General features: G+C 30.1%; 2 protein-coding genes across 2 annotated transcripts; one reads left to right on the top strand and one right to left on the bottom strand.

Annotated features, from left to right (window-relative positions):
- The first annotated feature begins 11,645 nt into the window (after positions 1-11,645).
- LOC120267016 (beta-glucosidase 24-like) lies at positions 11,646-18,261 on the top strand. The gene is made up of 13 exons (XM_039274694.1): positions 11,646-11,865; positions 11,955-12,024; positions 12,304-12,362; positions 13,875-13,950; positions 14,264-14,341; positions 14,454-14,541; positions 15,231-15,486; positions 15,702-15,817; positions 16,895-17,112; positions 17,185-17,216; positions 17,324-17,426; positions 17,621-17,729; positions 17,967-18,261. The coding sequence occupies exons 1-13, from the start codon at positions 11,701-11,703 to the stop codon at positions 18,133-18,135; spliced, it is 1,539 nt and encodes a 512-aa protein (XP_039130628.1). The 5' UTR covers positions 11,646-11,700; the 3' UTR covers positions 18,136-18,261.
- Positions 18,262-18,566: 305 nt separating this feature from the next.
- On the bottom strand, positions 18,567-22,798 carry LOC120267015 (TBCC domain-containing protein 1-like). Its single transcript, XM_039274693.1, has 9 exons — positions 22,298-22,798; positions 21,960-22,100; positions 21,378-21,776; positions 20,763-20,867; positions 20,239-20,379; positions 19,582-19,785; positions 19,353-19,445; positions 19,093-19,204; positions 18,567-19,001 (listed from the first exon to the last, which is right to left on the bottom strand). Exons 1-9 carry the CDS (start codon positions 22,742-22,744, stop codon positions 18,958-18,960), a joined length of 1,686 nt encoding a protein of 561 aa, XP_039130627.1. The 5' UTR covers positions 22,745-22,798; the 3' UTR covers positions 18,567-18,957.
- Between the last annotated feature and the right edge of the window lie 4,257 nt (positions 22,799-27,055).

Genomic DNA, 27,055 nt, shown 5'->3' with positions numbered 1-27,055 from the left:
TGTTTTTCCCCGGAAAGGGAAAAATGTGAATAAATAAAATACCATATAAATTTAAAAGAGGGAAAAATGACTTTATATATAATCCCGTAGCATCAGCTCGGGTCTCCCACACTAGTATATATATATATATATATGATTTTTATTTGTTTTTATTGTTTGTATATTATATTATTTGTTATTATATATACATACTATAAAGTTTATTCCCTTAAAAGCTCTTAAAGCCCTTCAATGCCATTTGTTTCATGTTGATTGGTGTTTTTTTTCAATTTTTTTGAATTATTGTTATCATGTTAAAATTGAATCATGAAATTTGAGCATTACTCCTTTTCAAAACATCTTTATATCTAACTAATTCAAATTGATTATTTTTTAAAGCCCTTCAATGCCATTTGTTGCATGTTGATTGGTGTTTTTTTTTTTCAATTTTTTTAGAATTATTGTCATTATGTTAAAATTTATTGATGAAATTTGAGCCTAACTCCTTTTCAGAACATTATTATATCTAACTAATCCAAATTGATTATTTTTAAACAAGTAATTTAATAGATTTGTATTAAAAAAATTCAATTTATTATATTATAATAATAATAATGGTTTTACATTTAGGTTTTAATTAAATTTTGTGCAACTTCAGCTGCGGATTCATCAAGGGTGTTGATGATGCCACGTGGACAAATCATTTGGGTACTTTCTCACCCCACTGTCTCTTAGTTCCGAATTCTGAATTGCCATAGAGAGAGATAGAGAGAGAGGATAGAGTTAATTGAAAATCTATAAATCTCTACGTGGTGGTGCGGTGGTCTTGATCGCGGCAACACTCCTCATCGTGGTCATCTTCGCCATCAGGTGACCTTGAGCATTTTTGCAATTTGAGGGTTTTTATGTTTTCAAAAAATTTTTAGTAGTTGTTTGTTAGGGTTTGCGATGAAATGATTGCAGGCCATGCCGAGCTGATGGACATGGCCAAAAATGATGCCACGGCTCATAAGAGTAGCATTGGAGGGTAGATTCCGTTAACAATTATTAAAATCCTAGTTCCATTGATAAAGCAAGCAAAGTTTTTGTTGAGATGAATGGAAGAACTCTTATATACTGGGCTTCAATGATCAGTGCATACTCATAGTATGGCCAATCTAAGCAAGCTATCCAACTCTTTTGAGCTACTTTTTCGCGTCTTCCTCTTCAAGATGGTGAATGAAAGATCGCAGGCAAGCTTTAGGTATTTTCCCCCTTTTTAACACAGTTTTTGGGATTCAAATTTTGTGCAGGTTTTTTCAATTTCATTGATTGCTATACAATGTGAAATTATCTTTGATAAGTCATTGTTTTCCAATTCTGTTTCAAATCATTATACATAAAAATATTATTATTGTTTCTGGAAGGGTCTTCAAATCACTTTTGTGATGATCATTTACTCTTTCTATAGCCCACATATATAGCTATAAGCTGATGACTATCTAGGATAATGAATGAAAAAAAAACACAAGATATTCTATTCATAAGTGCTTGTTATTGACAATCAATTATTGGCTTTATGATAAGACTAATTAGACTCATGAGCCTTGCTTACTAAATTATTGAGCACTTGTGCAATGTTTTTTTTGTTTTTAGGTAACTTTTGGGTTCATGAGCTTTTTTATTCCAGGTTTTTTCAATTTCAATGATTGCTATATAGTGTGAAATTCTCTATGATAAATCATTGTTTTCCAATTCTATTTCATAATAAAAAAAACATTATACATAAAAAGATTATTATGGTTTCTAGAAAGATCTTCAAAGCACTTTCGTGATGATCATTAACTCTTCCTATAGCCCATATATAGCTAGAAGCTGACGACTATCTAAGATAATGAATGAAAAAAAAAACACAAAATATTCTATTCATAAGTGGTTATTGTGACAATCAATTATTGGCTTTATGATACTACTAATTAGACTCATGAGCCTTTCTTAATGAATTATTGAGTAGATTTTAGGCTAATGATGGTAATTGGGGAAAAAATTTAATTGGGAATACTCTTCTATAAATAGCCACTCCAATGATGTTATAAGTGTTTATCATTGAATACTCCTAATTACAAGTTTGGTGATATTATTGCTTTGAGGTTTGCATTTATCCTTTATGAATCTTTGGTTGTAATCTTTTAGTTGTGTATAAATAATTTAAAGTACTGAATACTCACATATGAAAAAAAAGTAGGAAAAAAATTGATTCCTAAATCTCTTCTTTTTTCACTAATTCATACAATGATATTTTGCATACATGATATATCGATGAATTACTTTTTATAATTTTAACTTTACACAAGTTTTGCAATCAGATTCAAGTATATTTCACAACTCAAGCCCCCATGCCAAAACCAATTGATGAAGATCAAAGTAACGAGGATATGGGATTGTTATATCCCTACTTCAGACAAATTTATTGGTATTGCATTCTTGGCAACTGATAGTCAGGTAATGAGAGATATTCTTACCAATATATATTTATTTAATAGCTTTAATTGATATAACACAAAGCATGGTACATATATACTATAATTTACAAAGAAACATCATTTCTAGGGAGATGAAATACATGTCCAAATTAGAGATTTTGATTGCCCAAAGTTTCAAGAAAATTTTATTGAAGGTTCAATGTACAAGATTGATAGATTCCAAGTAGTTTGACTGAACGTCCGCTGTTTATCAACCGCAAGAGAATTTTCTATCCTCTTTAGCTTCATTACAAAGCTGACATTAATACCTGATGATCCTACTCCCTATCTTCGATATTACTTTCAATTTCTAGATCAAGGAAAAATGGCAGCACAAGCAAATTCTGACAAATATTTGATAGGTACAATTATAACGACAAAGTTTAAATATATTAAGTTTTTTACAATAAACTAATGTATGAATTTTTTTACACAGATGCAATTGGAACTCTAATGTCCATTGGCCCAATATTAAGCATTCAATTAACCAAATATTAATGAAAAACGAAAAGAATTTAAGAAAAGATAAATTATCATCTCCATCACATTATGTTAAAAAATCATCATAACTATTTTATCGATAAAATATTAAAATTAGAAGAATCCATCATCCATGATAAATTTAATAAAGATTTGGAAGTCAAAATTTTAACATAATTCTAACAACGTCAACAATAAGATAAAACAAGAGTCTAAATCAATACAAATTGACAAATTAGTTGAGTACTAAAAATTTCATATGTTTTTTATCAAAAGTTTCTATGAAAAATAATATGAAAATTTAAGAGGACTAATGGAATTACAATTGCAAGAAAGGAGAAAACGTGACAAATTGCACTAGGAAGTGACTAGCGTTGGATGCTTATCAAATCGTCCTTTTGGATGTTCATAGATTTAAATTGCAAGTCTACCTCCTCCACATCCCAAAAGTACTAGATCACTGCCCCTCTATCTCTTAAAAAATGTACAAATCTCAATCAAATCTGCGCTTCTTTTAAGAAAACTCGACAAAAGGATCAATAATATCTTTGACTAAAGATGAAAATATATGATATAAAAATCTCATTTAGAGAACCATAGAAATAATCAAAGAAGAATAATCCAAACAAGCCACCTTTTTGTGGCTATCTCGATAAGATAAAAACTAGAGTAATCTTCTCGAACAACATTCCATCATCACTCTCCTAGATCTAACGTGGTATATAATTCCTACTCTTTTGCTCATCCTTCATTATTATGATTATTTCATTGTCAAACAATTGTTTTTTTACCAATGAAATTGCATATTATTCTTACAGATTTTAGTTATCCTTCCTCTTGATTATGTTCATTTCCTTCACTTAATATATGATATATATTTCCTATAATTTGTAATGTTTGTAAGGTAAGAGAAAAGGAAGGAAGTGAATGTATCAAAAGTCAAGATAATTTGTGTTTTTTGTGGTAGTAGCCTAGGGAACAAAAAGATTTATTAGGATGCTGCCATGAACCTTGTCGAAGAACTGGTTTGGTTCCTTTCTTTTACTTTATAATCATTGCTCTATCTTTCTTGCAATTATTGTTCGCTATTAACTTAGACCTAATTATGAAATAATATTTTTCAAACCTCTGGATCCTTACACTTCTTTCTGGGATTATTCTACATTTAGAATCACCAGGGTTATGAATGATTAGCTTAAGCATAATTTTCTGATAAACGACGCTACGCGGCCAGAAGTGAATATAATAATACGTAAGAAAGAGTGTATTCGGCCCACTAGCCTGATTATTGAAGGCCCAAGTCGTATTGGTAAAACGGCATGGGCCCGTTCTCTGGGTAAACATAATTACATATGTGTCCATCTGGATTTCAATCCAGTAACATTTCATCAAGATGTTCTATACAATGTTATTGATGACGTATCACCAGTGTATCTACGTATAAAGCAATGGATTTAATTGTCAGCTAAAACTATTTTTTTATAAAACAACACGTGGTGGACCCCATTTAACTATTTCTACAGGAAAGCAGAATAGTTACCTTTAATTTGAATCACCCAATCTGGCGATGCCACATGGTGGTACGGGGCGAGCGGCCATCCATGTAATATTAGCGGATGGCCGGTTGGAGTCACACACATATCTTGTATACACTTATCTTTATAGTTTCTAGCCCCGCGACTATTCACAAGTGTGTAAAGGTCATATATTACAAAAATGCCACTCCATTAAGCTGATGTGAAGGAATATATAGAAAAAATGAGGTGATTACATGCTAGATCAATAAGAAACGGAAGACTGTCATTATCGGCTATTTATGATGATGCTCTGAATTTGGGTTCCACGGAAGAGGCATTACAAATTATCTGGAAAAATGATCATAGAATATTTACATTACAATGTCATAACCTTAAACCTAATTATGAAAGAATATTTTTCAAACCTCTGGATCCTTACACTTCTTTCTGGGATTATTCTACATTTAGGATCACCAGGGTTATGAATGATTGGCTTAAGCATAATTTCTTGATTAACGATGTTGTGCGGCCAGAAGGGAATATAAAAATACCTAAGGAAGAGTGTACTCGGCCCACTAGCCTGATTATTGAAGGACCAAGTCGTATTGGTAAAATGACATGGGTCAGTTCTCTGGGTAAACATAATTACATATGTGGTCATTTGGATTTTAATCCAGCAACTTTTCATCAAGATGTTCTATACAATGTTATTAATGACGTATCATCAGCGTATCTACGCATAAAGCACTGGATTGAATTGTTGGCTAAAACTATTTTTTTTATAAAACAACACGTGGTGGGCCCACTTAACTATTTTCTATAGAAAAGCAGCAGAATAGTTACCTTTAATTTGAATCACCCAATCTGGCGATGCCATGTGGTGGTACGGGGCGGGCGCCCATCCGTGTAATTTGCCCAGGGATTACCCATGACTGTAATACACACAACAACTTTGCTGGGTAATCCATGGGAATATTATATTTACCCACGGATTACCCATGAACAATTCTCCCACGCAAATATTCTCTGAACATGTCGTGGGTAATTTTCAGGTGCGAACTACCCACGTTTTTTACCCACAAATTTCCCAAGGATGTATAGTACCTGGGTAAATCCGTGGGTAAATCTGATCTATTCATTGAGTAAATTCGATATATTTTATTTTATGAATTCATTTCTATTCTGTGAGTATTCCCAGTGTATATACCCACGAAACGTGTCCCTGGTAAATTGCCGTGGGTAAAAGAAAATTTTCTTGTAGTGGCATAACAAATTGGTTGAGTATGACTATCATTGACAATCTATTCTAACTCTAAATTATTCTATGCATGAGTTAGTATAGAATAAATTTTTAATATCATCTCAAATATCATCTTCACATGACATCCTTAAAAAATTTTTAACTAATACATTTTTCTTTTACAAGTTGAAAATACACTACAAATAAATATTAAGGCACAAAAGAAATACTTACAACAATGCTAAAAAAAGCAGAGGAAAATCTCAACATCACTACAAACAATATAAATGTAAAGATTACAAGAACACATGTTGTAGATGAAAACATAAATCTTTCAAACTTACTTGAGAGTATAAATTAAATGGGTGAATCTCATCAAAACTCAACTTTTCTACCATAATAATAAAAAAAAAATGTTGAATTTCATTCATGCTAAATATATGTTTTTTCCCAACTTACTATATGTTTTCTAACCAATATAAATTATCAACAAATGGAATATTTATTAAATTTAAACTACACAAAAAATGAATAAATAAAATTAAAATAAAAATACCATAGCCAGCTGAAAACCAAATGAGGTGGCGTTTGGTTCGCGGTAATGTGAAAATATTACCGGGAATCCGGTGGTAATGGGCTCAGATTACCATGTTTGGTACTGTAGCAGTGGTAATGTTGATGGTAATGTGAGATTACCAATAGTGAAATATTACCAAATAAGATGGTAATGTGATTACCACCAAAATAGGTGTCCATCCAGATTACCAAGTTGGTAATGTGTAATGTTTTTTTTTCCAATTATGCCCCCACTCATTTAATCTAATTCCTTATTACACTCCCTAGTTTTTATTTTCCCTTATTATTTTTGATATTATAATTTAATTATTTATTTATCTAAATATTTTAAATTAAGTTTTTTGAATTTTTATAAGTAGAGGTATTTTGGTAAATACAAAGATATTTTAAAAAATTGTGAAAAAAATAAATTTTGATATTATAATTTAATTATTTATTTATCTAAATACTTTAAATTAATTTTTCCAAATTTTTATACGTAGGGTATTTTGGTAAATACACAGGTATTTTAAAAAATTGTAAAAAAATAATTTTTAATATTATAATTTGATTATTTATTAATCTAAATACTTTAAATTATATTTTTCAAAATTTTATACGTAGGGGTATTTTGGTAAATACAAAGGTATTTTAAAAAATTGTGGAAAAAATAATTTTGATATTATAATTTAATTATATATTTATATAAATACTTTAAATTAAGTTTTTTAAAATTTTATATGTAGGGGTATTTTGGTAAATACAAAGATATTCTAAGAAATTGTAAAAAAATATTTTTTGATATTATAATTTAATTATTTATTTATCTAAATACTTTAAATTAAGTTTTTCAAATTTTTTATATGCAGGAGTATTTTGGTAAATACAAAGGTATTTTTGAAAATTGTAAAAAAAATAATTTTTGATATTATAATTTAAGTATTTATTTATCTAAATACTTTAAATTATATTTTTCAAAATTTTATACATAGGGGTATTTTGGTAAATACAAAGTTATTTTAAAAAATTGTAAAAAAAATAATTTTTAATATTATAATTTATTTATTTTTTTTTTATTTATCTAAATGCTTTAAATTATATTTTTCAAAATTTTATATGTAAGGGTATTTTGGTAGATTTGACATATTATTGAGGTAATTACCATGACTAAGCAAACATGGTAATAAAAAAATTACTAGTAATATAATTTTTCAACCAAATATGGTAATCTCAAATTATCACAACATTCTCAGGCATATAACATTCTTAATCATATTACCACGATAATTTCATTATTATGATAATATATTATTACTGTGAATCAAACGCCCTCTGAATGTGATATAGAAACCCATAACGTAGGGTCGCCCACGTTAGTATATATAATATTCAAAGAACAAGGATTGATTTTATTGCTCCACCGAACCCACCAACTCTCGGAGTATCTTTGGCTAATGGTCGTGCAAAAATGGACACTCATTTCCATGGATTGTGTTTGTCAAACATTGTTCCTCACGGAACCTACCTACTCTCGGAGTATCTTTCGCTATAGAAATTGCCATTTGTCATTCGACAATGAAGGACACTCATTTGAATGGATTGTGTAGGTGTCAAGTGTCAACATTGTTCAATATGCATGAATGGTTCAAATTTGTATTGATTATGGCCGTTTGGTAATGAGAAGTTGATAAAGATGAAACAAGGAAAGAAACATTCAAACACGTCATGCCAGCGACGAGCGACAAATAAACCACTAAGCTAATGGGCCAGGCCGGGCCGGGCACGGTTGGATTAGGTTTTACACGAAACATAAGCGTCCTCATTTTAAATAAATCATAGCTCTTTTTAATAATTTTTTTCTTTTAGAGTTTTTAAATGTATTTTTTTTTTCTTACTAACTAAAACAGCTTTACGTTTTGACAAATCACTATAAAAATAATTTTGGAACCTATATACTTCTTTTATGACCACTAGAATGTATATATATATATATATATATATATATATTACAAAGATAACAAGTGGCTCTTTATATATAGATTGTTAAGAGATAAATATGTAACGGTAGTGCACCAATTACAGTGGTTTGATAAACTCTTTAAGAATTTATTAACTTGGCTAAGTATTATATGGGAAGATTAGAGTCATATCATGTACACGCTCAGATAATTTTAGAAACTAAACTAAACTAATAAATTCCCTATGCCAGATAACTTTAAAGGAGAAGGAAACGGTATCCTCTTATAGGGAACCATTGGCGGATTTAAGGGAGGGCAAAGGGGTGCTCAAGCACCCCCTTACCCCATTATATATATATATATAATTATATATATAATTATATTATATATATATATAACTAAAATAGTAATCATTATAAATTCATATGGAAGATGCTACTCTTTATTTTAAAAAATTATACCTCATATTATATAGAATAAATTAAATAAAAATAATAAAATTACTATATTAAATAAATTTGATGTTGAGTGATAATAAATAATATAACTAGCCAAACATAATCATCTAATATTTTTATTTTTAAATTATATATATATATATATATATAGATTTTTTTTATTGAACTTATCAATACATAATTATCAATATTTAGGATATTAATATAAAAATAAAAATAAAATTCTAAAAAATACAATTACTATAGCAAAATCTCTAAAACAAAAAAAACATTGCAAATCTCATGGTGAGTTTTTTCTTTTTGATCAATTATCTCCAAGATTATGTTTTATTTTCATTATAAGGATTTATCATTTTTTTTCCTGTTTGATATCGAATTTAATTTTTGTTTAATTTATGTGTGATTATTTGTTGTGTAAAAATATTTATATTTGTTGAATGATTGTTAGATATTTGTTAAATATTTGTTTCATTATGAAAATTATTGTGAAAAAATGTTATATATTTGTGATTAATTTTTATGAAATTTTTAATTAATCATTAGATTATTTGTTGAATAATTATTGTATTTAATAATTGACTTATATATGAATTTGTTTAAAGTTGTTTTTTAATTACATTATTTGTTGATTTAGTGCTTAACTAGTTGAGGTAATCCCTAATTATATAGATATGATAGCAATTTTACACATAAACCAAATTTTTTAGATGAATATATATTTTATATTTTTTAAATATTAATTATTATAATGTCAAGTTTGAATTAATAGAATTATTTAAAATAAAAAATTTAAATTTTTAATTTCAGCACCCCTTAATTTTAGTTTTTGTTCCGCCCTCAGTGGAGGAGAGACCCCCTTGTCGCCATGGACCCCTTTTTCCCCTCTCTCCCTTTTACTCGGGGGACGGAGGAAGGGGTGGCCGCCCCTCTTCCCTAGCGAACTTCTGCCCCCTCTCCCTTCTCTCTCTCTCTCTCTCTCTTTCTCGTTTTATTTTTATTTTAAAAAATCAAATTTATACAAATTAATCCTTATTATCTAAAATATAATAATTTTTTAAAAATATATTTACAAAAATTTATTCTTTAATCTATTACTTTATCTAGATATATGTTTCTCTCTCTCGAGTTTTATTTTTATTTTAAAAAAATCAAATTTTATACAAATTTATCCTTATTATCTAAAACATAATAATTTTTTAAAAATATATTTACAAAAATTTATTCTTTAATCTATTACTTTATCTATATATATATATATATATATTTTAAAATCTATGCTTTAGTTTTTGATTTTCACAAATTAATTTATATAATATATAAAATTATATTTTTAAGTAGATTTTTTTAAAAATTTTATTATTTAACAACTAATTTTTATAATTTAAACTATAAATTAAATTATAAATAAAATTTTAAAAAATATAAAAAAATTTATTAATTGAATTAAAAAAAAAAAATTCACCCCCCTACTTTATAGTTTCTTGCTCCGCACTGTGGACCGCCCTGTAGTGGACCCTATAAAATATTGAATAAATAGCATTGCTATAGTATTACATAATATTTACATAATATTATAATAGTATTACCAACTCAAAGATTTGATTATAAGTCTACTCATTTATTATTTAAGTAACAATCCATTGCACTAAACAGTGGTTGTTAATTTTTTTTTTTTAAAAAAAACACCAAGTTGAGTACGTTAGGAAATAATTACATCTAAATCCATTGTATCTCAATAATTATAGAAAAATTCATAATGATTTTTCATAATTTGAAAAAAATTTTAAAACAATAATTATTTGAGAATAGAGGGAGGATTAAATATATATTTATTATGTTATAAAATTTAGACCTAATAAATAACATTATTTATAGACAAAACTAATTACTAAAAATCTTAACAAATCCATTTGTGTGTGTTTTTTCATATATTATATATATATATATATATAATGTGGACAAACGACAGTTCGTGACCATTCATTAAATTAAAAAGAATATTTTAAAAATAAATTCAAATTTAATTGTTCCACTTTTTTAATTAAATATTTTTAAGAAAAAAATTCCAAATGTCTAAACTGTTGCATCTATCCAACGGTTATTAATTTTTTTAAATTTTTTATTTCTTTAAGTACAACTACATTATCAAACAAAATTTAAAATTTACTCCATTTTTTTTCGTTTTTAAATTTTCTACTATTGATAAAAAATACTTCTCATCTTCTCAGTCTCCGAATTTTTCAAATAATTTTCAAAACTTTTAAAATTTTTTTTATTCTTTCATTCAACCAAATATGCAAGGTTTTACTGTATTCAAAATTCACAAAATATCCAAACTCACAAATTATTGTTTTTATATCTTTTATTAATAATTTTAATTACGTAATATTTTTAGAAGTCTTAATTTATGCTAAGTTGTTACTTTCTTTATTTCTTCATTAATCCAATAAACTGTTTTTCTATTTTTTCCATCACCCACAAATTAAATAATATTTGTAAAATAATATACTAATTTATAAATATTCGTATATATTTTATTATTTAAATATATATTTTTTAATGTATTATTTAACAATTATATTACCAATATTTAATAGTTTACTAAATAAATATATTTTAATAAAATATAGAATATAAATAGTTAAAAAAAATTGAATGAAATGATTTTCGCTCACATATTATTATGATATACATATTATGTGGGGTAATTTAATGAGTGAAAATTTAGTGAACTAATTAGTTAAAATAAAGTTAGTAAACACCAAATTCTAGAATAATAGAACTAGTAGAGATGGGAAGTCCAAACCCATTAGGGCCGGGCCCGGCTAACGTAAATAACATCGATGTTCGTGTTGAATTAATTCCTTAGACAAAGAACTAATCCGAAGACACCACGTGGCCACCCGCCCAACCTTTATATATATGTGTGGTGTGGCAGCGGAGAAGAATGGGTTTCATTCTTAAATTCAAGAAAATAAATAAATAAATAAATAAACAAAAGATAAAACCCTGATGTCTCCACTGCCTCTAATCCTTCTCCTTTTAGCTACTCATCTCATTTTGGCTGCCTCCTCACGTGTCGCCGGAGGAACTTTAGCACGTGACATAAGAAAACCACTTCGCCGGAGTGGTTTCCCGCCGGGGTTTGTGTTCGGAACGGCGTCTTCAGCTTACCAGGTAAGTTCTGGAACATTCCAGACTCCTCTAGATCATTCCAGAATGATTTAAAGTTCATGATTTTTTTTTTTTAATTGATGTTTGAACAGTATGAGGGTGGTGCAAAAGAGGGTGGTAGAGGGCCAAGCATGTGGGATGCTTTCACCCAAGATCATCCTGGTTATTTTTACTTATTTTTTAATTTAGTTTTTAAATTAATTTTTAATCTTTAATTTGATGTTTTTGAAGTTAGTTTTTGTTTTTTTTTTTCTCAGATGGAATGCTTTTTAAATATTGCATTATTATTTATAAAAAAAAAAATTTATTTAATGTGTCACAATTGTTGTCTTTGTTCTTGGTATGTCAATGGATTTGATTTTTATTGAATTGGAAGAAGTCATAATTAGATCATATATAATAATAATAAAGGTATTTAATTAATTATATTTTATTGAACAGAAAAAATAGCAGATGGCAGCAATGGGGACGTGGCACTTGACTTCTACCATCGTTACAAGGTTTTTCTTTCTTGAGTCTTTTTCCTTAAATCTTTTCAACTCTAACTATATTTATATAAATCTACTCATGCATTAGGTTCATGATTAATTGGTATTTAATATATTCTAACATATATAAATACTCATTTTATTTTTAAATAATTATTGTTATAAAACCTATGATTTGATTAAAAGTGTTAATCAACCATGTGAATATATATATATAGGATGAATTTTCTCAGTACGTTCATAAATATGTAATCTATAAAAGTTGATATAGGCCATTGGATTTCAATCCAACGGTTGTGCACTGTATTATGTACCATAATACTATACTTGTAAATAGTATCACGGTGAAAAATAAGATGCACAGTATTTTGATTTGAACTGTAGATTATGATCGCAATAGTGACTAAATCAATCTCACCCATCCAATTTGATTTCCATCAGATCTACAAGGGGAACACCAAAAACTTAAAATAAAGTCAAAGCACACTAGAATAACCCATTTGGACAAAGTACCATGCTCAGACACTATTGATGGATATCCCTGTGAACGTCCCCTGATGATCTTTCTTTTATATATGAGTTTCAATATTCGTGAACATCCATAGATTATTAATTTAGTGACGTTGATTTGGACCGTTGGATTGAGATCCAACGATTTCTTGATTATGGATAAACAGTAATTAATGTGCTTCTGAATAGTTTACAGGAAAAAATGAAATCAACAATATTCATATTACGGTGCTCATAAATAGTGCACAGGAAAAAATGAGACGCACATTTTTTTAATTTTAACTGTTCAATCAATTATTTGTACAGTAATTAAACAAATCACAATCATTAACCTCTATTTCTACCAACACCTACAAGTACAAAATCTTATAAAACAAAAAAACCTTGTTACCAACTGCGGACACCCATGGACACTCGCAAAGAAAAGAGTTACCAACTGCAGATGTCTACGGATGCTCGCAAAATACCTTTTCTCATATATATATTTATATATAATCAAATGTCTTGCTATATATTTATCCAATGTTGCTTTAGGTTTATGATTAATTAGTATTTAATATACTATTAAATATATAAATAACTTTTTATTCTAAATAGATGCTATTGTAAATAAGCTTATGATTTGATTAAATATATCAAGAGGGTTGCTCCTGCCATGGTGGTTATATAAAGATTTCTATGTTTATGTAGATTATTATTATTATTATTATTATAATATGGATAAAGTGCAACTTTTTTTCATATATATATATATATATATATATATATATATACTTTGAAATTATAACTTCAAAATAAATCAACATTGTGAAATAAAAAAGAAATAAACAAATCTCAATATTAATAAAAACAATTTTAAGTTTAAACTTATTTTCGAATAATAACTATAAAATTAAGCAACAAAATAAAAGAACACAATCAATTACTAACCTAAAATAAAATTTATAAATTAAATGATGGCTCATGAATTGTTATTATTTTTCCCTAAGAATTTCTTTTCACTTTGCTATTTAGGAAGATGTGAATCTCATGAAAGAAATGGGTGTGGATGCCTTCAGATTTTCAATCTCATGGTCTAGGATCCTTCCAAGTAAGATTTCTTATGTTATAATAAAAGCATATATTTAAAATAATATTCATACCAAGAAACATGTTTTTGTTAAACTTACATCTTTTGGTTAAACACATTTTATTTCCTGTCATACAAGCCTGTTTATTTGTGTCCATTACATTTTTAAAGTTTAATTGTATTGCTGAGCCTTTGATCATTACATGAGTAAAACCTTCAACCAACCATATTCATCACTGTATATTTATATTATATATAATATGAATGTTTTTCCCCCTCTTTTATGCATAGAAAACCAATTAATAACATGAGTATATTTAATTTTTAATGGCAGATGGAAATCTTAGTGGGGGAATCAACAAAGAAGGGATCCAATTTTACAACAATCTCATCAATGAGCTCATTTCCAAAGGCCTCTCTTCTACTTCCATTATCATTACCATTATAAATATAATTTAATCTTTTATTTTATTTTTTGTTATTGTAATTACTTTGTTTTCATTATTTTTTTTTGTTTTTGACAGGGTTAAAACCATTTGTGACTATTTTCCATTGGGACGTCCCACAAGGTCTTCAAGACCAATATGGAGGCTTTCTTAGTCCACTTATTGTGTAAATATATTATTATCACCTATCATCATGCTTTTTATTAGAAAAAATAGAGTTTAAAAAAAAATATATAAATAGATTTTGATCAAAACAATGAACTTATTTGAAATAATCACTTTTTTCATATACCTCCATAAAATCGATTTATTATGCATAGAATTTTTTGTTTTTCTTTTAATTTCATGTTAATATTTCAAATCTTTATTGTTATTGTAAAAACCTCTCCAACATATAGGTATAAGCCCTACTTATTGTTGTTAATGTGTTAGATTTAACTAAATGTATTTCTCCAAATAAAAAAAAAATTAAACAAAACAAAAGGGAAAGAAGCAGTGCTTCGATAGTAAGGTTAAACTTAAGCTTGGTATGTTGGATAGAAGTAAATTGTTAGATTTTTTTTATAGATTAAACAGAAGCAAAGTGTTAGATTCTTTTTATAGATTAAACAAAATTTTAAAAGATTAAAGTCATAAGGGTGTTTTTGGAATGAGAAAAATATATCAGCCAAATCTTATCAACTTAAGAAAGTGTTTCTTGCGAAAAAAATTTTAGAGAGATATGAGCAATTAAGTAGGCGTTAGGGAATTTTTCTTTCATCACAAGGATCGATTTTTTTTTTATTATGATATATATAAAATTACATTATAAATAAGTGTAAGTTCATACCTATCACCCTTTTTCATCTCATGCAGGGAGGACTTCAAGCAATTTTCAAATATATGTTTTCAAGAATTCGGAGATAAAGTTAAACATTGGATAACGTTGAATGAAGCATACATTTTCTCCACGGGGGGTTATGCTTCAGGTTTTCTAGCCCCTGGTCGGTGCACCCCTGGGCAAGGCTCCAATTGCTTCAGTGGTGACTCTGGCAAAGAGCCTTATATTGTTGCACACCACCTACTTCTATCTCATGCAGCTGCTGCAAATCTATATAAAACTAAATATCAAGTAAGTAATTAAACTAAAAGAGAATTTTTTTTGTTATTTATTTAAGAGAATTTTACATATGTATTCTTATAAAAATAAGAATCATAGTTCCATCAATACTCTTGAAATCAATTTTGATTATAAGGTATATATACGGATTAGTCTTGTTTATATAATATACACACACATAAGCTCTTTTATAAAAATTAGGGATTAAAAAATTTATTTTCATGCAGGTATCTCAGAAGGGTAAAATAGGGATTACGCATGCAGTGACAGGGGGAGTGCCACTCTCTAATTCCAAGTCTGATATTGATGCTACCAAGAGATACCTTGATTTTAGTTATGGATGGTGAGTTATATCCCCCATTATTTTGAATCAAGGAAAAAAGAAAAAACTAAAGTTCATTAAAAAAGTCATACTAACTCAACTGAACTAACCCAATTTGATTTAAAATATTTAAGCATGTCATATACTACAATGGCATTACCAATAATAACAAGCCGTTAATAATAATTATTTGGAGTCAATTACGAGAAACCTTTTTCTGTATTATTCTAGCAAGAGTTAAATGTCTAAATAAACTAAGTGCAAACATATCATTTCGTAAAATTTTTGCTAAACAATTTTCAAGTTTATCTTTTCACTTTTCTTATTAAGGCTTGCATCAGTCATTTAAGGACATGTCTATACTATATTAATCAATTCTTTTCTAACTCATCAGTAATAGGTACCACTGCTAATATATTTTGAATAATTTTATTTCTAATTAGTCCTTCCAAGTAACCTAAGGCATCCATCTTTATAATTTTTATCTTAGCTATACTTATCGTTCGAGAATGTTATTTTTTTAACTACCCAACATTCTAACCTATATATCATAACTAACCTATCAATTATTTTATAAAATTTATCTTTTAATTTAAAAAGTATTCTAATATCACATATAACTAATGTTTATCTATCATTCCTAAATTATGTTTGTGACATTCTTTGTAAGTTTCCCATTATCTTAGCTAGATTATAAAACTTAGAAACCAAAACTTATACTTCTACTGTTATTAATTTTACAATCAGTCATTACAACCCTTATCGTATTTTAAATTGCCTTATTGTTGAAATTACATTTTAGATATCCGTCTTTATCATCCTATTCGCCTTACAGTGAATAATAACATATATTATTATGATTATTATATATTATATAATTTACTATTTTCTAATTGCATTCAATACTTAATGCTATGATTTTAATTTTTTTTATTTAATAAGCTAAATGTTTGTTACGGTCATGACATAAAAACATAAATGCCTCTAAAACAATGTAAGTTTATACTATTAGACCCACATATTTATTTATTTCTTAAAATAAATTAAGCATGATAACTTAATTAATTGATTAATAAGTGATTTAATTAACTTTTAAAGGTTTATGGATCCATTGACCTATGGTGATTACCCCTTCATAATGAAGAGCATTGTTGGAGAGAGGTTGCCAAAGTTCACCAAGGAGCAATCCAAATCAATCAAAGGATCATTTGATTTCATTGGACTAAATTATTACACTTCAAACTATGTTTCCAATGTTCCCTTTTCTCAAAATCAAATGAACAGTTATTTAACTGATTCCTTCACTAATTTGACAGGTAATTTACTAATTAATTATTTAGAATTATTTAATTATTATTTTTGTTTCTAATTGTAATATTATGACACAGTTGAGAAAAAAGGAATCCCAATTGGACCAGTGGTAAGCACAAGCAAATATATTGTGTATTTTTTTTTATAAAAAAACCAAATAATTTTAATTAAATAAAATAATTTCTTTATATATATATATATATATATATATTGCAGGCTGGTTCATCATGGCTACATATATACCCAAAAGGTATACAAAATGTTTTAGAATACACACAGAGTGAATACAATGATCCAGTCATCTATATCACAGAAAATGGTATTATCTTTTTTTTTTCTTTATTTATTTTCATTTATCATTGATAGTATATATATTTATATATTGTTATAAACCAAGATTTTTAAATTTACACAAGAGAATTGTTTTCATATATATATATATATATATATACATATATACACATATATTTGTAAAAAAAAAGAAAAACACTAAATTTCATGTTGATTTTGTAGGAGTTGATGAGGTTAACAATGAAACAATGCCTCTTCAAGAAGCCCTCAAGGATGACACTAGGATCCACTACTACCAACAGCATCTACACTATGTCCAAAAAGCCATAAGGCAAGTAAAATAATAATAATAATAATAATAATATCATCCTTATTAAAATCATATACATTTGACATACTTCTCTGATGAACAATAAAAACAAATTGATTTTTAATATTAATATACATAAACAAATATGATATTAATAACGGTTTATTAGCAAGTACCAATTTTTATAAGGATGTGCAAAAACTGTTTTAGTAATTGTAAATAAATATTAATGTGTATTTTTGTGCAAAATATTTGCAGAAATGGAGTAAACGTGAGAGGATACTTCGCATGGTCTTTGTTGGATGATTTTGAATGGAACTCAGGTTATACTATAAGATTCGGTATTCACTATACTGACTATAAGAATGGCTTGAAGCGATACCGAAAAAGTTCGGCTTATTGGTTCGAAGAATTTCTCAAGAACTAAGAACACAATATTAAATACAATATCAAATGGAATTAACTATGGCATGAAATGTGAGAATACTCTTTAATAGCACGCTAGAAATATGGCATGTATTAGTAATAATAAAAAGATCTGTTTATTTTTGTATTTTGTTTGTTTTTTTTTTCATTCACGGTGTTATAATTGTTATAAATCATATAGTTTTTACTATAATATTTATTTAGATATTTTGAAACAAGACACATAAAGTTAGTTTCACACACACATTGCAAGAAAGGGATTACTAGTAGAGAAAGTGTTCCAACAATATATTATTTTTATAATGTAACTTAATGATATGAGAGGGAAACTCACAATTTCTTCTAAAAGCTACTAGTACAAGTGTATATTTATAGGTTTAAACAGATAACACATGATTTAAATAAGGGACTAGACAATAGACATTATGTATCTCCTCAAATGTAAATTGTACCAAGTGTAATGCACTGAACAAATAAATTGTATATCCAATGGTTTTTGTCCAATACATCAGGGTGCATACAGAATTTTTCAACAACAATCTGGAGGTATAATGGACACAAAATACAGAATTGAGTCGTAGGCCAATACCTTTATACCGCCATTCTTTAATCAGAAGAATGGGGAAATTTGATTTGAAAAATAACATCGGTAATGCAGCTATTGCATTTTCATACAATGAGATAAATATAGAAAAAAAAAAATTAATCATCATTAGCATATGAGGATTTGATTTTTATGATCACAGATTGAAAACAAACGGAAAAAAGAAAAGCATATGTCGTGAGTCGTAGGCCTATACCTTGGTGATAAGCTTTTGTATTGTCACTCGCATTGTAGATAGTAAAGCTGACGTATAGTCCCAGAAGCTGAAGTTTATATCAGTAAATTTTTCAGATAAACAATCAATTTCGGCGAGACTGACATTGAGAATTAGAATTAGAGAGAAGCAAAGAATACCATATAACCAGTCTCTGAAATGCACATGAAGAACACTAGCTAAATCTTGCTTCTTGTTCTCATCTAGTTTCAGATCCCTCAAAGCTTGTTTAATGTCACTTAAATTTGAATGCTGGAAAAGTCAGTTTCAATATCTCAGTCTCAATTCAATACAGATGAAAGGTTTATACAAAGCAGCAAAAGTAAAGGAAAACAGATGAAATTGGCACAGAAGAAGTCTATGCAAGGAAACAGAGATTAAAGTTCAGGGGATTGCATACCTTCCTCCCCAGGGAAGATGAGTACATTTCTGGCAAGGGAAAAGGGTTTTGATTTGTGGTTTGTGGTGATTCTCCAGCAAACCAGTTTGGTATCTGCACATGATCAAACAAGAGAGATGTTGAAACAAATGTCATTCTTAGTTTACAAAGATTCAGAAAGCATCATAGACAGACAGACAGATGAAACAACATTTTTAAGCATACACGGTCATAAAGAGTTGCAGCTTACCAAGAAGCTTGTGAAAAGTTCAGGATCAAGCTGAGTGGTGGACTCTGCTTTGACATCAGAAACACCAGCAGGATTTGATACTGCATCATTAGAATCAACCAGTCCAAGTGCCAGTGGTTTGTCCCATCTGTTGACAGTTGCAACAACACCGACTTGAGCCATGTGAGCCTCTAAGTGGGAGTAAAATGTATTGTATGGTGCCACCTATTGGACAAGTAAGAAAACAATGATCAAGACAACAGTTGATCATTAAAATTGAGTACCAAACACAACTTGAATATATGGAATCAGATAAACAAGATTATAGGGGACTACAGTGTCTTTGTATAGCAATTAGCCATGCTGAGGTGGTGTTGTTACATGCACACTGCATACAAGATAAGTCATTATATAACCTAGCGATTGCCAATGTAACATATTAGAATTTGCATATATCACTATATCATCTAGCAATGTTTATCTGTTCCTTTTAATTTGAACCATGTAAGAAGTTTCCCAAAAAAATAAAATAAAACAAAATAAAAATTTCTAATGGGTGCTAGAAAACAAGAGGCCAGCCCTAACTAGCTCTAAGATGGGGAAAAATTATACCAAGATATTATTGACTCATAAATGTATGGAGCAAAAGATTAAACAAAAAAAAAAAAAAGTACTTACTCGCAATTTATTGTTGTCACCAAGAAACAGAGGTCGTTGATTAACCCCCAAGAAAAAAATACATTCACGACAATTTGCAACTGTAATGCGCTTTGCTGCTGAAATAACATGTACCCTTTCACAGTGCTCCACCCTTACAGCCTAAAAGTTTGTAATACATATAAATATTAGTTATGGAGCATAAGTCAAAAATTTTCCAAGGTAAACAGTGGCATTGTTCAATTTTACATAGCAGAGTTTATTCTTTTCTATTTTGATTCTCAAACTAGAATCACACGACCAAACAATGTATAGTCTTGTCTTGCATAACACACAGAGTAGCTAGCAAGGATTCAAATGATAATAGACTCGCAAGCTTCAAAGATTTCCAATAAATAATACATTGCAGTGAAAATATTGAAGATAAACCAGCAACATAAAGAAAAGTTAAAACTAAATGAGATGAAATTAAGGCATGATCATGACGCAATTGTCAAACAAATCAAATCTAATGAGAGCAGAAATGAAAAAATGAAAAAACATACCTTACCGATAGCACCCAGAACAATAGTTGCATCACAGCATCCATACACTATAGCATACTGCAAAGGTGCTAGTATGTATATGACTGAATCTTGACAATTCAAAACCTGCAATTTAAATAAGTTCCAAGCCTTAAATATAGATGACATTGAGGAGAAGAAGGAAAAAAATAAATAAATAAACCCTATCTAGATGATATGGAGTGCCTTGAAGAGATTATTTTGATAAATTTTTTATTTAATAAAAACTGTGCTAAATCCCCTTTAGTAGTGTTCTTATGAGATGCTATCAGCACCTTCGAACCATACTGACATAGAGAAGCCTAAATTCATAACAATTGCAGTTACCAGAGCATCTCGGCTGATACACTATGGAATTAGACATACTTATAATAATAACTTTGCTCAATTAATCCAGTAACCTGAATGCTACAACCATACATGCTTGTCCCTGAGGATGCAAAAACAAATTAATTGCTGGTTGGAGTCAAATAAGAGAAGCTACTAACAGCTATGTATTTCTACGCGTAGCAAGCTCAAATGATTCTGAGATATTCCATCTGGCTGCATAATTATCAACTTTGTTCTGTTATTGAGATGCTCAAAAATTGCTATCACCTTAACAGAATGTCCTTTGATGTCGGTGCTCTGCTTGACCACGGATGCTTTAGAAATGCCCTCAATAAAAGTCTGACATCTAGATTTTGCGGCATAGCTAAGACTGAAGGACCCATTGGGTGAACTGCTGCTTTCAGACATTGACTGATTTACACAGGCATCACCTGTATCCACATCAAGTTCAGTAGAAGGATCATTTCCTTTCGCCTTGTCGGCATTGTTCTCCAATGCTAGACATATCTGCTGCAAAACCCACTCATGAACTGCAGCAACAGGAACAGAAACAACAGGCATGTCCGGTTCCAAATTTGTATAAAAAGGTGCAGCTTGGCTCAAAGTAATTCCTTCACCAAATTGAATGAGAAATCCAAGATGATCAAATCTTTCAGATGTTAACACCTACAATTCAGCCAAAGAATGCAAATTGAGCAAAAGAATATCAAATTATGCCAGTGCTACAAATATATAAATCACTTATGTCCTAAAACTAATTTTTTTTTAAAAAAAAAAATTACGAGTTAAGTGAAATTAATCCAAAGTTACTGAAAACTAAAATGCAGACAAATTATGTGCATAACCAACCAGAGATTCATCACCATCGCCTTTTACAGACTCTGCCAAAAGTGTAAGAATGTTGCCCATATGTTTCTGTAAATACGACAACTGATAGGCCTCTTCATCAGATTGAGATGGCATGAAACGGCGACTATTACTGCGGGCAAGCTGCATTTCAACAAAGTTATGATCTCAGACTTTCGAAAAAAGTTAACAAAAGATCAAAATTTTTCACCTGAACATCCCCAAATGAATAATTTTTCTTAAAATAACACTACATTTCTTCACAAAACCAAGCCAAACGCCATTTAAATTAAATTTCAGAGAGACAGAAAAAAAAAAACGATGAGGATTGCGATCCAAACCTGAATAGGCGACATGGATGAGAAGTATCCATCGAAGGCCGACATCGAGGGCCAGACATCGGCGACCGCCGCCGGGTCCTTGTGCGTCCTCATGACCAACCTTTTATAGGTCTGGATGTACAAAAACAATAGCAGATCATGCACGTCCACGCCAGCATTGGGATCGAGATCCGCCGGATGGACGGAGGCGAGAGTGTCCAATGCCAAGCGGGCATAGTCCGGTGGAATCTGGAGCGCGCTGGCGAGCTCTGTGGCGGTGATCCGGCCGGAAGGCGAGGCCTGGAGGAGCTTCTCCTTGAGAGGACCCAGGGTCTGGGTCCCGTCCGAGAAGATGAGCTTGGGGATTGGGAGGAGCCCGTGCTCGAATGGTTCCCTCCGCGGCCATAAAACGAATTCCGATGCCGGCGCCGGAGACGGCGACGAGGGTCCAAGGTTCTCTCCGATCATCGCTGCGAAGGAGACTCCGCGAAGTCGATGCAAATGAGAGCGGATCTCAGAGAAACCGAGAAATTCGAAATTTTTAAAAATTAATAATAATGGAATATTATATTTATATTTTATAATTATTTGAAATTATAATAATATCAGTAATTGTTGAAGTTGATGCATTAGTCAATTTCTCAGTTATATTCACAGTTATTGCATTTATCATTACATCAGAGTCTTTAAAATTTTAGTAAGAGTTTTGAAGCAATATCATATATAAAATAACTTAATTTAACAACTCTTACCATAAAATTTATTTTATACCTTTGTTTATATAGACTTAAAAAAAAAGAGAAAAAAAAAATCAAATAAAAAAAATATATGAGGGCTAAAATGAAAAAAAATAAAAAAATAAAAAAACGTGCGCCACAAATTGTCACGTGAAAAAAATAATAAAATAAATTAAAATAAAAAATTTAAAAAAATGAGTGAGAATAAAAAAAAATAAATAAATAAAAAGAAATGGATAAGAAGGGATTTTGAAATAAAATTTGAAATTAAAAAAAAGGGAATAAAAAAAATCTCTCGGAGGTTGAGGATTTTAGGGGGGAAGTTGAAGATTTGTGAAGAAAAGAAGAGAAAAAGAGGGAGAACAGGAAAGGAGAGAGACAAAGAAAAGAAAAAAAAAGAGAAGAAGGAGAAGGAAGAGAAAAGGAAAGAAAAAGAAGAGAAAAAAAAAGAGAAGAAGACGAAGAGAATTGACGTGGTGATGCCCGTGGCGGCGTCAGAGACCTTGCTCCTCCTCGTCTTTATCTCTTTTCTCCGATTCCAGGTTCCGATTTTCATTCCAAGGCGTTGAGGAGATCAATGACCGATTCTTGTGAAGAGGAACTTGAGAATCCAAACATCGTCGGAGTCTGACAATGGTCCTTCGGCTCTATTAGTTCCTCTCCCACTCTCTCTTTCTTTCTCCAAACACTACCACGAAGATAGAGGACAGCTTAGTGGTGGTGGTGACGATGTATATGGCTTCTGCCGCCGTCATAACCCTAGCACAAATCTCGAGGCATGCTTGAGAAGCTCGTCAAGTGCTTATAGCTTGAAAGAGGTAGATGCTCTTATAGAGTTCCATCCAAAATATATATGCTTATACATGTTCTGGTTGCATCTATGCTATAAAGAAAAAATGTTTGGATTTTATTTTACAAAACAAAAAATCTTCATTCACTCCCATGTCAATCCATGCCATGGCAGGATCCATAACTTGGATTGCTTTTACTAACCATGCACTCCTTGATTAAGTGAGCGATGAATTGTATATGTGGCAACATGCTTTTATGTATCCATGGTGGCATGTTTTCTCAATCAAAATCTCCATCTCATGCCTTGCCTTGTAGAATTTCCTCTAGTTAGTGAATTTTTTTAACATGCTGAGTTCAAACATGCGTAGAAATGTAATTGTTCGTTATTTGGAAAAAAGATAGAAGAAAAAAAAAGAGGGCTATGTCATGGTAAAAAAATACATTTGTAGAAAGTTGGGCTTTTATGCAAAATCCATGAAAAAAATGATGAAACAATTGAGGACATATATGCAAAAATTGTGAAAATGTGTGAAAAATACTGAAAAGCTCGAGGGTTTAAGCGCAAAAAAATAATAAATATGAAAAAAATATGAAAAATGTGAAAGTTTGGGGGTTTATTTGCAAAAATTTGATAAAACGTGAAAAATGAAAAAGTTAGAGGATCTAAATGCAAAAAAAAAGAGAAAAGAAGAAAAGAAGAAAAAAAAGGATTTTTAGCGAAGATGAGGTGTATTTTGGTAATTTCACAAGACCCCCTTAAGCTTACCGTGATGTCTAATGCATATCGACTGCTCTCTTTTGGATGGCCTCTTTATTGCCTCTTAGCAGTCACGGAAGCGGATGGGCTATTGAAGATCCTTTTAAAACTCTCTTTGAGCTCTTGGACCCGGTTTGAGGCCATTGACTCTCTTTGGAGTGATGACAAATCTCTTTGAAAGTGATGGACCCTGCTTTGAGGCAATTAACTCTCTTAGGAGTGATAAAAAATTCCAAAACCCTTAAAACTCTCTTTGAGCTGATGGACCCTGTTTGAGGCCATTGACTCTCTTTCGAGTGACGAAAAATTCCAAAACCCATAAAACTCTCTTTGAGCTCATGGACCCCGTTTGAGGCCATTGACTCTCTTTCGAGTGATGAAAAATTTCAAAACCCATAAAACTCTCTTTGAGCTCATGGACCTTGTTTGAGGTCATTGACTCTCTTTCGAGTGATGAAAAATTCCAAAACCCATAAAACTCTTTTTGAGCTCATGGACCCTATTTGAGCTCATTGCCTCTATTAGGAGTGATGAAAAATTCTAAAAAAAACCATAAAACTCTCTTTGAGCTCATGGACCCTATTTGAGGCCATTGACTCACTTAGGAGTGGTGAAAAATTCCAAAACCCATAAAACTCTTTTTGAGCTCATGGACCCTGTTTGAGGCCATTGACTCTCTTAAGAGTGAGAAGAAATTTCAAGATCTTCAAAAGCCAAGCATTCTAAAACAAAAAAAAAAGAGAGGAAAAAAATCAAATCAAAATCAAGGCATTAAAAAAAATGATGAACAACAGATGAGCTCAACAACTTCAAAGTTAAAGTGTTGAAGAGTTCACAAGGTTTAAAAAGCTTCACAAGCATAAAAGCCGAAGCTCATGAAAGTCAAACCAAGTTTGTGATTCATCAACATAGGGAATCCACAGCTTCAAATCCAAATCAAAATCAAAGATGCAAAATCAAAGATCCAAGTTTCAAATAAATCAACAAATGAGCTCAACGACCTCAAGGATGAAGAGTTGAAGAGTTCACAAGTTGTAAAAAGCATCACAAGCATAAAAGCCAAAGCTCATGAAAAGTCAAACCAAGTTTGTGATTCATCAATACAAAGAATCCACAACTTGAAATCCAAATCAAAGTTTAAGATGCAGAATCAAATTCCCAAGGAGCAAGTTCAAAGTCTAAGACCCAAGTTTCAAGTTTCAAACAAATCAACAAATGAGCTCAACAACCTCAAAGTTGAAGTGTTGAAGAGTTCAAAAGTTGCAAAAAGTTTCACAAGCCTAAAGGCCGAAGCTTATGAAAAGTCAAATGAAGTTCCAAATCAAGTTCCAAATCAAATCAAAGAATTCAAATTCAACAAATGAACCCAACAACCTCAAGGATGAAGAGTTGAAGAGTTCACAAGTTACAAAAGGCCTCACAAGCCTCGAAGGTCGAAGCTTATAAAAAAATCAAATCAAGTTCCAAATCAAATTCAAGATGATAACTCGAAAAGTCCAAGTTCCAAGTTTTTAAACAAATTAACAAATGAGCTCAACAACCTCGAGTTAAAGCGTTGAAGAGTTCATAAGTTGCAAAAAGCCTCACAAGCCCCGAAGGTCGAAGCTTATAAAAAAAAAATCAAATCAAGTTTCAAATCAAATCCAAAATACAATTTCAAAGTCCAAGTTCCAAGTTTCAAACATATCAACAAATGAGCTCAACAACAACAAAGTTAAAGTGTTGAAGAGTTCACAAGTTGCAAAAAGCTTCACAAGCATGAAAGCCGAAGCTTATAAAAAAAATCAAATCAAGTTCCAAATCAAGTTCAAAATCAAATTCAAGATGCAAGTTCAAAGTCCAAGACACAAATTTCAAACAAGTCAACAAATGAGCTCAACAACCTCAAAGTTAAAGTGTTGAAGAGTTCACAAGTTGAAAAAAAAACTTCACAAGCATGACAGCCGAAGCTTATGGAAGGTCAAACCAAGTTTGTGATTCATCGACATAGGGAATTCACAGCTTGAAATCCAAATTAAATCTAAGATGCAAAATCAAAGATTCAAGTTTCAAACAAGTCAACAAATGAGCTCAACAACCTCAAGGATAAAGCGTTGGAGAGTTCACAAGTTGTAAAGAGCTTCACAAGCATGAAAGCCGAAGCTTATGAAAAATCAAATCAAGTTCCAAATCAAAATCTAAGAATGCAAATTCAAATGTCCAAGTTTCAAGTTTCAAACAAGTCAACAAATGAGCTCAACAACCTCAAGGATAAAGCATTGGAGAGTTCACAAGTTGTAAAGAGCTTCACAAGCATGAAAGCCGAAGCTTATGAAAAATCAAATCAAGTTCCAAATCAAAATCTAAGAATGCAAGTTCAAATGTGCAAGTTTCAAGTTTCAAATGAATCAACAAATGAGCTCAACAACCTCAAGGATAAAGCGTTGGAGAGTTCACAAGTTGTAAAAAAGCTTCACAAGCATGAAGGCCGAAGCTTATAAAAAAATCAAATCA

This window comes from Dioscorea cayenensis, chromosome 8, assembly GCF_009730915.1.
Source record: "Dioscorea cayenensis subsp. rotundata cultivar TDr96_F1 chromosome 8, TDr96_F1_v2_PseudoChromosome.rev07_lg8_w22 25.fasta, whole genome shotgun sequence".
Taxonomy (NCBI): domain Eukaryota; kingdom Viridiplantae; phylum Streptophyta; class Magnoliopsida; order Dioscoreales; family Dioscoreaceae; genus Dioscorea; species Dioscorea cayenensis.
This window is presented reverse-complemented; position numbering and strand designations above follow the sequence as displayed.

Coding starts and splice junctions, on each gene's coding strand:
- LOC120267016 (XM_039274694.1), top strand. CDS start 11,701: ATGTCTCCACTGCCTCTAATCCTTCTCCTTTTAGCTACTCATCTCATT. Junction 11,866..11,954: donor CGGCGTCTTCAGCTTACCAG/GTAAGTTCTGGA, acceptor ATGTTTGAACAG/TATGAGGGTGGTGCAAAAGA. Junction 17,730..17,966: donor TATGTCCAAAAAGCCATAAG/GCAAGTAAAATA, acceptor AAATATTTGCAG/AAATGGAGTAAACGTGAGAG.
- LOC120267015 (XM_039274693.1), bottom strand. CDS start 22,744: ATGATCGGAGAGAACCTTGGACCCTCGTCGCCGTCTCCGGCGCCGGCA. Junction 20,380..20,762: donor TTCTGGGTGCTATCGGTAAG/GTATGTTTTTTC, acceptor ACAAACTTTTAG/GCTGTAAGGGTGGAGCACTG. Junction 19,786..20,238: donor GTGACAACAATAAATTGCGA/GTAAGTACTTTT, acceptor CTTGTCCAATAG/GTGGCACCATACAATACATT.